We start from the raw sequence: 12,109 nt of genomic DNA on the forward strand, positions 1-12,109 counted from the left end.
CGCTCTATCGAAATTAATGGGCTACCTGCCCAAAGATACCCCTCCACAGTGGTGGTCGGAGGGTCCATCCCCACATCAGCCATTTTGGGTCCCTTCAGCTGCCTTCCCTGGACTCCCTGCAGTCTCACCTTCCCGCACCACAGGTAGCAGACTTGGCTGGTCGACAGCAGGAAGACGTCGTTGGAGTTGAGCGAGGAGGCCCGGGCTGGCACCTCTGTGGCCTTCGTGTTCATCTCGTCCGTGCCCCTCACCTGGAAGAGGCGGATCGCCGGCTCGGGCGTGATTTTCTGAGCCCGGCTCGTGCCGCCCTGCAAGGACACAGAGGGAAGGATGGTATTGGGAGGTGAGGAGGGCAGGCAAACCCAGGGTGCAGCTGGTTTGGGGCCACAACCTTCCATGCTGCTGCAGCGATGGACCATGGTCCACAGAACAGGTGAGGAAATCCAAATACCTTCTGGTTCCAGGTCAGAATAAAACCCACATGTCATAACTTCCGTATTTCTCCCTGGTTATTCCGAGTCTCTCCCACCTCCCATCAAGATGTTCAAGTTCAACGTGAACAGGTCTCAGTGTCTGCAAAGCATTTGCCATGTAAACTGGGCAAGGCAGCTGGACTTGTATTTCCAGCTGCACTCGAACATCTGCCATAGAAGTTGTATGGTGCGACCAACACTGAGAGCTGAGGGCAAACTCCCTCTTCCCCAGCCATTTGCAATGTCTCCACCACTGATGCTGACAGCCAAAGCAGCAAGTGAAGTGGGTTAGTAGTTAACGTGATATAATTCAGGCAGGGACAACTCAAATCATGTAACTGTTTGTAGGATATTTTGGAGGACCCTTTCTTGATAGTCGTATCTGTAATTTAGAGGATGATTGTCGTATTATAACTCTGCAAAATATTTTGGGATAGAGTTGGAAAAAACATCACACATTAACGCTGGAGCTCGGGGTGGACAGCTGAGTCTGGGTCAGTCCAGGACTGTGTTTACACATATGGTGTTCAGACTACTTGGGAAGTAGTAGAAATGTTCCACCACTTCCATCTGCCAGCCCATGTAGTCCTGGCAGGCTCCTTTCCTGAATACAAGCCCATTTTCCTGGACTGTTTCCATCGCAACTGCCAAGCCATCGTTGGTTCTTGCACCTTCCATTGCCCATGCGCACGAAGCTACATTACCTCGTAAATGACCAGCTTGCCCTTGAAGATCGCCAGGAAGTGTGTGGGCTCCTTGCCCATCGTCACGCGCACCTGCACGGCCTCGTCCCCGTGCTTTTTGTCCAGCTCGATGGCATTGAGGGCACAGGCGGTGATTTCATCCACAGAGGCATGGCGACCCTGGGGAAGAAAGAGAGGCTGCATGTAACGTGATGAGGTGAAGGGTGTAAAGCTCTGCACGGTGTAACATCTTGTCAGTCCCAAGCCCTGCATATGATATCGTGAGATCAGAGTTAAAACGACCAGAGGTTTAAATTTCACTTGCATTCTGGTTTTGGAGGCTTTAGCATCCCATTTTCAAAGCTTCTCTCTGCATTCCAGGGGAGGTAAATATACTTTAAAAAGGAAAGCAGAGATATTCATATACTCAGGTGTCTGCAGGAGCTCAGGCTTTAAGGGACGATCTGAAAGACTGCAAAGTTTGACCTCAGCACTATAAGCCACATCATCCTTCACTATTTCTGTCTGACATTGCTGGCTCTCAGTCTGATGCCAGCTTGGGCTCAGAGTGTCCATGCTGCCTACAAAGCACAGCTTGGGCTATTTGCAATGGACAACTAATGAGCAAAGGACGTGTGAGTTCTTCTGGATGGGAAGAACTGGATTGGGAACAGCCCCTTCTGCTTTGGCTTGACCTACCTGCCACATGTAGAGGACATAGTGAGGCCTGCCTGATCTCAGGTAGGTGTACAGGACCAGGTAGCAATCACCCCCGTAGAACTGCCCATATGTCTTGGGATTCACTGGCTGCATTTGCAAGTCCTCAATCCTCCACACCTAGTGAAAGAAACATCTCGGTGAGCAGCAGTGGAATCAACATGAAGACGGAGCGCAGCCCCTTTGCCAGCAGACCACTGAAGTTCAGGTCTTCAGTTGGAAAGATAAACCTTCCCCTCTCCTCCAGATGCCAGCCTATGTTCCCCCAGCTTGACTAAGTGCTTGCTGGCAAAGTCTGGTCTCTCCAATGACCACCACAATACATGTGTCATTAATGGACTTTTGGCAGTTGGTAGCCCTCAAGGAGGAGCAGCCTCCAGATCCCTTTCAGCCCCACAGTCCCTCTCTCAACCAGCTCCATCTTCCATGGGAGGCCACAAGAATGGGAGAGGGGCCTCTGCTCTGCACAAGTTTGGTTGATATGGACCTAACTGAGAGACAGGGTGAGAAGGGAATCGACTGTATCACCTCATGACCCATCCACATGGCAGGAGAGGGGTCAGCTTGGTGACTGCTTTGCTCCACAGGCCATGGGTTGGAGGAGAAATGCCCCCGAGCTACTGTAACTGCTGTGTAAGTTAAAGCTGGCAAGCAGGTTGCTCTGGCTGAAGCCATGCTTTCTTGGGGAGGATAGGTGGGCACATCTCCACAGCTCCATACAGCTGCTGCGTGTGAAAAGGCAGAGGCGTTTGGAAACGCTCTGGTAAGTGCATCGTCTGTCAGCGAAAGGAGCTCTCTCACCTCTATCTCCCCAGAGGCATCATCGACCATTCTCTGCTCAGCAGCTAGCTCCGGTCTGGCGTGGAGCTGAGTGGTGTCAAACTTCACCTGCTCCACCTTGGCTGCATGCACCAGCAGGAAAAAAACCAAGAACCCAGTGAATGCACAGTTACATACAAACCCTCTGCGTCACCCTCACGCACACACACAATCGTTATAGACGCGAGAAAAGCCTGGTCCGCCGTTGCAAGAAGTTAGTCGTGCCACCAGTAAGCCAATGTTGATTTTGGAATATGCAAGAGCTCACACACTCCAGTGTTGATCTGTTACAGGCTGGCAACTGGCCATATAGCACGTTCCAGTAATGATTGGCTGGTAAAGATATTAGTTGTCTCCTGACTGAAAATTCATAATTGTTTTCCAAATCTATACATATTTACCTCCTTTTAAAATGTTGCTTTCAGAAATAAAATGGCTACATTTCTCCAGCTCATGATAAAGAGAGAAAGTATTTATGGACAGCACAGAGAAAGACAGAGGTCGAGAAAAAAGAAAGAACTTGCAAAGCCAAGAGATTTGCGGCTCTCAGGGTATTATTGATGGAGACATTCAGCATCTCTGTCACCATCCCACCATTCATCAGCAAGTTCTCTCTCTTTGGTATTGTTTACTCTTTGGGGTTAATGCATTGTAATATTCACTTCAGCAGCGTGATAAATTGAGGCACCGTTTACACCTGGTGTAAATACAGAATAATTCCATTGATGTCAGGAGGGTCTTGGATGGATGCCAGTGTAAATGAAAGCAGAATGTTGTTCAACACTTCCTTATCAGGTTCAGTATTAGCCCTTTATAAAGAAAATGAGGAAGTTCTGCATGTGTGAAGTTTTACATACAATTTTTCAGATGAAAGTGATCTTCTGCTAACATTTACATTTGGAATAAGTGGCAGTTTAGTTCATATAAGAAGCCTCAGCAGTTCTGAATGCTGTTCAGTTCCTGAATCCCTTGCATCTACTGAAGAAGGTGGAAAATACAAGGTGTGACAAGAATGTGCACTAGATTTTCAGGATACTGAAGGCAGGAGACAGTTAATGTGAATGATGTTCCCTCAGCTGTGGCTTAGCACAGGTAGGAAAGCCAAATCCAGGACAAACATGCTCACCAATTTTGCCAGTAGTGTAGACTTTGCCCAGTCCTTGCGTTTCATCCTTTTCTGTCCACCTCTGGAAGAGCTGTTTAAACATGGCTGACTCTGCTCCATCACTGATCACTTCAATGTTGGTGGATGAAGGATAGCCTTTGGCTTGGATAAAACCCTAGTGGGGTTGAAAAAGGACATTAGTGGGGACACACCGAGCTTTTTACACACATGGGAAGAGGGATGTGGACCTGAAACAGCCCAAAGAGTGAACATCCTCCAGTGAACACATGACCAAGGGGCAGGATTCACCCCAAGACTTGCGTTCAGACTTACAGAGATGTCTACAAGCTCTCACTGTAGTATCTATGTTTATTTCTGTGTTTAGGGGACTGAACCCTAACCCTAGAGGCTGGTCACCTGGATCACATCCTACACTTAATCTCTACATGGCACCTTAATCTTGAAAAGAATCTCACTCAATGGGTCTAATGAAAATCTTCCTCCTCTATCTCAGACAGCTCCATTGATGGCTTCTGGGGATGGATCTAGGACTGGAGGGAGCAGTGATGGGGTGTGCTCATGACCCAAGTGCCTAGTTCAGTTCTTTGTTTTTCTCCAACCTTTTTGTCCCTTTCTAAAACAAGGAGACTGTCCTCCCTGTAGTAGGATAGAGAGCATGCATGCCAGGGTAGTGAAGGGATGGAGCCAGCTAAGTACCCCAGAGCATGGTGTGTGTTCTGAAAGGACTAAACACTCACAAATCTCTATTTTTTTTTTCTTTATTTTTTTTCTAAAACCACATTATTTCTTTGCAATAGAACTACTATTGAGATAAAAGACTACTTCAAAAGAGGTGCTTGATACAATATGAGAGGGAAGAAAATTATCTGTGTTCTGCCACAATGCCAAAGTCATTGCTCGTTTTTCTGGGAACTGCTCTCATGTTTATCTCTGCAGGCTCCAGGATGACCTGGAGGTACAGTGCTGACAGCCGTGGTTCAGGAAAGGAGCCTGACTGTGGGCTTCTGAGCATTCATCTTCTGCTGTAAATACTGCAGCCACACACTACCCCCAGGGAGAAGCAGAGCAGATGGTCTTCCCATCCCTCCCACCTGCCACACTGAAAGAAAGAGATATCTTTTGTTCTACATGTGTAGCTCAGGGCCAGAATTTGCAGAGCTGATTGATTGCCTACTAAAAAGCATCCGAGTTAGTTAAGCTTTTGAAAGGAGCACAGAGGACTGCGAGATAAGTTTTAAGGCAAAATTTGTCTAAGCTTTTCTTCTCCAAGACAATAGGTGCAATTGGTATTGAAGCTGGGTGTCTCCCTGGCTGGGTTCTCAACCTGGCTGGTTGAAGTTGGGGCCACTGAAGTTCAGTATCTCCTAGTAAGAGCTCATTGAAGATGAGGCTGTTTATGGTCTTGACGTAAGTGAACAGATGAATTAAAAGCTAAGTTAAGTTCCCTTGTAGCATTTACTTCAACGTGCCAACTTGTGAAAAAACCCTACCAAATGCCTTACTTGCTCAGGCTCCCTTGAGGCTAATTTTTTTCTGAAAGGAAGAGTTGAGGCATGCTCTGCCAGAAAAGAACTGCATGGCAGCTCATCTGGAGGAGCGGCATAGGTGCCAGGGCACTATGCTGGTGTACTCTACCTTAATGTGAGCCCTGTGCTTGCCTCAGGTTGGCCAATCTGAATTAATAGCAGTTAATAACAGATATCCTTCTACCCAGTGGAAGAGCCCTGTATCATCTTCAAATTCACAGGCTGTCGCGGTTTAACCCCAGTCAGCTACTAGGCACCACGCAGCTGCTCGCTCACTCCCCCCCCACCCAGTGGGATGGGGGAGAGAATCGGGAAAGAAAAGTAAAACTCATGGGCTGAGATAAAGACAGTTTAATATGACAAAAAGGAAGAAAATAATAATGATGATGATAATAATAATAATAATAATTAAAGAATTGGAATATACAAAACAAGTGATGCACAATGCAATTGCTCACCACTCGCTGACTGATGCTCAGTTAGTTCCCGAGCAGTGATTCCCCCCCAGGCCAGCTCCCCCCAGTTTATATACTGGACATGATGTCACAAGGTATGGAATACCCCTTTGGCCAGTTTGGGTCAGCTGCCCTGGCTGTGTCCCCTCCCAACTTCTTGTACCCCTCCGGCCTTCTTGCTGGCTGGGCATCAGAAGCTGAACAATCCTTGACTTAGTCTAAACACTACTTAGCAACAACTGAAAACATCAGTGTGTTATCAAAATTCTTCTCATATTAAATCCCAAACATAACACTATACCAGCTACTAGAAAGAAAATTAACTCTATCCCAGCCGACACCAGGACACATGCAGAACCTGGGCCCAGATCCATTGGTGCTGTGAAAAAGACTTGTTGCCTGTAATGGACTTGCAGTGGAGGCCTGTAGCACCCACATAAAAGGTCTGGCTTTTCCAGAGACCCCAAGTAATCGAGTTCCCCACTGACTTGCACAAGGCATTACTCTTGGTTGGGAACACAAGAGATGCCTTTCAGGGCCAGAGCAGTGGTCCGTGCTGCCTGGGACAGTGGCAGTAAGAGATGCTGTTTAGTGACACATGAGCTTGGTGGCTGTTTTCGCTGTGATCCCTTCACTCTCCCCAACATCTACAATAATGGGTCACGGATGTTAGAGAGAATGTAAGAGCCCCTTTAATATCTGTTTATGGACCTCTTGATCATGAATTTGTCTAATCCCATCTCGACCCTGATGATACTCTCTGCCTCCAGCATCTCTTGAATCAACAAATTCCAGAAATCCATCATATACTGCATAACAAAGTATTTTCTTTTATTCTTTCTTTTCTTTAACAAATTTCTTCATAGTTTTAGTGGCAGGTCTTAGTTCTAATGCAATTTGGTGACTAACAATTTTGTGTTTACGTCATCACGCCTCCGTTAGATGTTTAACTTCTCTCTCTGCTATTACACAGGCCAGCTCCTCAAGACCTACACTTAATTGTAATTAGTGGTCAGATCTAGATTAGCACTTAGTCAACCTCCCACGACATTGTTTGCACTATATTACCACTCACCACAGCTCGAGTGAAGCCTGCTTTTTTCTCTTCCAGGCTGGAGGCTTTTCCTCTCCAGACGTAAATCTTAAACCCACCTTGGTCTAAAATGTAGCAGTCCTGAGGTGAAACAGAAAAAAACAGACATAAAAAAACTCTGTGCAGGAAAAAGTCCTAATTTGTAGCCTACTCGGGTTGGATCCTTCTGGAAGATTTAGATTAGATATAGATATAGCTCATTTCCTTGCCTTGCAGAGCTCTAACCCTGGTGCAATCATCAGCAGAGGCAAGAGAGGATGGATTTACTGTGGTTCATAAATGGACTACAACTACCATCAACCCTACAGTGCAAGGGTTCATGAGTATGCTGACTTTGTGAGCACACCTGACCCAGGCAGCTGCCCTTTAACTGTAATGAGTTAAAATATGTGTTTTTCTTAGGCATTGCTCAAAACTGGCCATTACCATCTCATGAGAGATTTTCCCAAACCAATGGAAACACCAGCTCCAAAAGGCTCCAGGGGAAGTGTATGCTGAAATATCATCCTCAGTCTGCTGATGGTGGTGCTCATTTATGCCAAAACTGCTACTAAAGGAGCAGGAAAAGTCCAAATTAGACATCTTCTGCATGACTGTTTTGTGTCCCCGATCTGGAGCTAAAAGTGTTGCATTACTGTGGATGCAGCGGGATCCCAAACCCAAAGGGGATGAGATGGCTGCCGAGCAGCCTGTCTCCACTGCAGAGAGTTGGTGCTCCAAACTGACAAACCACTGCGTGACCAAAGGCTTCTCATTTTTCAGACTGAACTTTGGCAAGAAAAGCAAAAGCTTCACATGCCTGTAGGAGGAGACTGAGATTTAACAAGGCTGACACCAGGGTGAATAAGGGAGCTGGAGCCTTGCAGCACAACGCTGTTTTGGAACAGGCTGCTTCGCACTGCAGAGAATTAAGGATGAGCAATTCTCTGACAAATTCTAGCCAGAAGGATATTATTCTGTTTTCTGAAAGCCTTTGAACAGAGGGTCTGTAAGGAATCTCCTTGCAGGGTGGGTCACTGAAACCAGCCACTTGCTACAGCAGGAAAACGTATCTTCATGATTTTGTAAGCAGAGTATTTATTTGCTCTGAATTCTGCAGATAGAGGGCTATCCCCGAACGTGAGGTGCTGAGAAGCCTTATTTCCGTCTGGAATATATTGCTGGCCCACAGCAATCCTTGACTCTGATTGCCAAGCTAATGTCATCTTTGGCTGAGAGGGTCAATTTGCCATCTCCCGTTAGAGCAGCTTCAACGCACCACCTACTTGTGGCCACTTAGTAGGGGTAAGCTGTCCTGTTTTCAGAGGACACCTGATAAACCTGAATGGTTGGAAGGGCTGATAATTTTCAGGAAAACACGGTATACCACTGAAACAGGTGCTCAGCTGAAAATACAGCAAGCCACAGCATCCTTTTCTCGCTGTAAGGACTGATGGCTTTCTCTCACCTCGTGCTGGAGCAGATCCTGCGTCAGGGGTCGGGTGGCTATCTCCTGTACCACCAGGTCGTTGTCCTTCTCATAGACACTGAAAGACAGAGTCACCGAGCAGAGTCAGCTTCTCAGCACTCGCCGTGAGAAAGGAGAGGGTTTGCAGCCCATCCCTGCACTTACTGGTAGAGCCGGACATTTGCTTTCTGCAGCTCATCTGCTTTCGCATCAGGGATGGCGTCTCGGAGCTCCCCGTGCCTCTCACCCAGCACCATCTTCATGATCTGCATGAGGTCCGGGGAGTCTTTCTCGTTGTCAATAATGCCGATCTGAGCGCGGCCACCTCTTTCGCTGTCCCTGATGCTGCGAGCCAGCACGAGACCCTGCACAAGGATCACCAGGGGTAAGTCTTGATCCAGACAACAAATTCAGCATGACTCACACCTACAGCAGTGACTAAGCACCAATAGTCCAACACAGATTACCACAGATCTATGAAGCTTCTAGTGTCCTCCAAGTTCAGCTATTAAAAAAGAGGATGTCTATAATGACTGCTTATTAACTAACTCTCAGGAAAATATTGCTTATTACAGTCACTCCGGGTGCTCGCTCCTGCAGGGCACAGGCACACAGTAGCCACAGCAGGCGTTGCCTATGAGTGACTGTACATGAGCAGGTCCAAATATCTTCTGAGATGGTCTGGAGAGAGATGCATGCATGCTGAGGACAACAAGGCTGGATCCTGCAGAGCTGCAGGACCCTGGGTGCCCTGTGGTGACATTTTACATTTAAACCTTTCAAGTATTCAAAAACCGTGGATGTTTTCAGTAAAAAAAGCAGCGTGAAATGCCAAGCATCTAAGTAGACTGAAATTTCCATTTTTCCATTGAATTCTTTTTTCCATGCCTCTTACTGCAACAGCTTTGAAAGGGGCCCCTCTTTGTTAGACCTGGGAAACGACCTGCTTGATTGCCAGGCCTGAGATGAACCACGGCCTCTTCCTCAAAGCAGCCTCCTTCTACCTTCTCCCCCTTCTCTGTGTCCTGAGAGTTTCTTTGTCTATTCTCCACCCTCCATTGGATCTTCTCTAGCCATTGAGTCCTGGAAAAGTGCCTTCCCTGAGAAGCTTCCCCATCTCCTAGCTCATCAGGCACTATCATGTAAAGAGCAGTCCCACCTGTCTTTTAATATGTATAATGACTGGCTACAAATTAGGCCACCAACTTTGCTGATGACCCACTAATATATCTTGCTTTATTACATCTCTGCATCTCAGTTCCATCAGTAAAATAAGGATAATGACCCCTTTGCAAAGCGCCTTAAGAGCTATGGATCTGACCTATCAACACGTGGGTTATGTATTCCTGCTTGTCTCATACTGACCAAGCTGGAATTCCCTGTGATTCTGTAAAAGAAAAAAAATAATAAAAAAAATATTCATCTACCTATGGGGTAGTTACTGCAGCTAAACCTACTGGTGCTGCTGACTTTTTAGTCCCACATCATGCAAACTACAGGGCACAGGGGGATGGAGATGGACCTCCCCAGAAGCAGAGGAGCTGGATGCCTTTCTGGAGCTGGAGCTACTGATGTGCTCATGGCCATCCATGAAACCCAAGCTGAGGCCAGGTCTGAACTGGAGCAAAGCAGTTTGTTGGCCCTCTGTTACCAGCAGATGGGCAAGTAGATGATTTACCATGATCTTCTCTGTTTATCTGTGTATTGCTGATTTTACTGAGATTTTCCCTGTGCAAACACTGAGTGCTGTGGGATTTTTTGTTTGTTTGTTTTGTTTGTTTGGTTGGTTTTTTTTCCCCTCCAGGCATCACAAAATACTGCTAGTAAACCAAAGGTCTGTACTCACCCTGGATTTCTCAGCAATGCTGCAGCTGGGGCCGTTCCACTGAATCAGCACTTTCCCGAGGTCCAGCAAGAAAACATCACCCTTATTGAAACTGTCCCAGGAAAGTGCTACCTGTCATGAGGAAATTAAAGCATTTGGCAAACCAGAGGGGACAACAAGAGCTGCAGGAGACAAGTCACAGCCATTGCAAACTTGCCCCTGGGGATGTGAGAACTGGTCTGCAATGATATGCTCATTTTTGTAGCACTCAGCTATTCCGACCTCAATGGCTTCTCTCGTGATAATACCAAACTCCCAAGCAAGGTCTTGAAAACAATCCTGTAGTAGGGGTTCTTGAGCAGAGATGAGCTGTTTAGCAGGCAAACCTGGTTGAAAATGGGTGTAGGAGGAGAGGCAAGGAGAAGTGATCCATAAGAAGAGAGGGCTTTTCTTTTTACCTCTGTGGCTGACACATGCTTCTTCCCCTTGACATGAAGAAGACGTTTGATGTTGTACATATTGGTCTCCACATGCTTAAATCCTGAAGCCACTCCACCCTTCTTGTAGCTGTTGTGTAGCAGGGAATAAAGAGTCAGAGCTGGTTAGAAAATGCCTTTCCCTGTACCCTCTGAGAACATCTCAAGCTTTTGGTGACAACTAAAAAACTTAGAGCCAATATAATCTCAAAGTCCTAAAAATGGAATGTCAAATGCTGTATTGCCTCATGCTACTGTTTATGGTCCCTGGTCAAACCATGACTCCTCACGTTGTTCATCCACCTGTTATGGGTGTTGTGTTGCTTTTGTGCATCTTGGGAGAAGGTGTGTAGATGAACAGGTAGGTCAGGGATGGCAATGGAAACGCAACACAACCAAACTGAAAATCTCATTAACCATGGCAGTGGCATCTCAGAATTGAAATATGCTGTAAACATGCAATTAAAAAATGAAACATATTTTGCAGAAAACAGACTTTTTGCTAAAATCTGGTTTTGTTCAAAATAGTTATTCTTTTAAAAGTAGCTTAGATAGGAAATTGTTGCCATAAGTAGAACAAAATGCTATTGTAAAAAGGTATAGGACACTGTCCTTCTCTCAGATTTAATCTACCAATTTTGTTCTTCCATCCTTGAACACACACTTTGCAATAGCTGCTGTTAGCACTGTATTGCCTCACTGCATGATGCCATCCCCTCCTTTTCATGCAACTTTGCAAGGAAGACACAATCACATCATGAGAGGACACGGTCCCCCAGGGAAGTCCCAGAGCCTTTTTACTGGGTTTTGGGGCAAGGCTAACCCACTTCCACATATCCCATACCATTTTAGAAAACAGATCCAATGTTCATACTATAGTAATAATTGACAGAGTATAATTGCCGTTAATGGGAAAAAGCGACAATTACTAAGAGTCTTATAATTTTGCCACGTGGGTAATACATGTATTTTATCATAGCATGGAAGAGATTGGCAAATGTGGTCAGGCGTGTGAGTGATTCACAGTACTTTAGACTTGTTTGGCCCAGTTGAACATACCCACAGAAGGATGGTCTGGTGATTAGTCCACCTGCCAAGGTGTGGAAAGAGCCTGGTTTAATTTCTAATTCTGCCTCAGACTTCCTGCTTGACCTTAGGGATGTGGTTTAGACCAAGAAGTCATCTAACTCATACTGATTTCAGAGGCAGATAAGTTTCCAAATAGACTTCCAAATCTACATGCTTTTGAAGGTCTGAAGTTTAGTCCTTCATTGCCCCTTACTCATCTTTATGATGAGGATAAAAGCACTTTTTTGCCTCACAAAAGTCCTGAGGAAACTCATGAAAGGTTGTAGAGATGCACAATACAGAGGTATCAAAAACCAGATTGGGATACAGGGTATTAACTGAGGATGGGTTTTCATCCTGAGCTTTCTTCAGCTGTTTAAAAGCAAGGCACTTAGGCTGTT

At 46.0% G+C, this 12,109-nt stretch overlaps 1 protein-coding gene across 3 annotated transcripts in view; it reads right to left on the reverse strand.

The window, feature by feature from the left end:
* Positions 1 to 12,109, reverse strand: part of VILL (villin like) — a 39,088-nt gene that overhangs the window by 8,632 nt on the left and 18,347 nt on the right. For all 3 annotated transcript variants that reach the window (XM_069778288.1, XM_069778289.1, XM_069778287.1), the window contains 10 exons: positions 10,623 to 10,731; positions 10,186 to 10,296; positions 8,505 to 8,704; positions 8,340 to 8,418; positions 6,875 to 6,973; positions 3,819 to 3,972; positions 2,675 to 2,775; positions 1,856 to 1,993; positions 1,178 to 1,336; positions 129 to 308 (listed from right to left, as the gene is read on the reverse strand). In XM_069778288.1, coding sequence (XP_069634389.1) covers positions 129 to 308; positions 1,178 to 1,336; positions 1,856 to 1,993; positions 2,675 to 2,775; positions 3,819 to 3,972; positions 6,875 to 6,973; positions 8,340 to 8,418; positions 8,505 to 8,704; positions 10,186 to 10,296; positions 10,623 to 10,731 — 1,330 coding nt within the window. The remainder of the gene's footprint in view (positions 1 to 128; positions 309 to 1,177; positions 1,337 to 1,855; positions 1,994 to 2,674; positions 2,776 to 3,818; positions 3,973 to 6,874; positions 6,974 to 8,339; positions 8,419 to 8,504; positions 8,705 to 10,185; positions 10,297 to 10,622; positions 10,732 to 12,109) is intronic.

This window comes from Haliaeetus albicilla, chromosome 2, assembly GCF_947461875.1.
Source record: "Haliaeetus albicilla chromosome 2, bHalAlb1.1, whole genome shotgun sequence".
Classification (NCBI taxonomy): Eukaryota; Metazoa; Chordata; class Aves; order Accipitriformes; family Accipitridae; genus Haliaeetus; species Haliaeetus albicilla.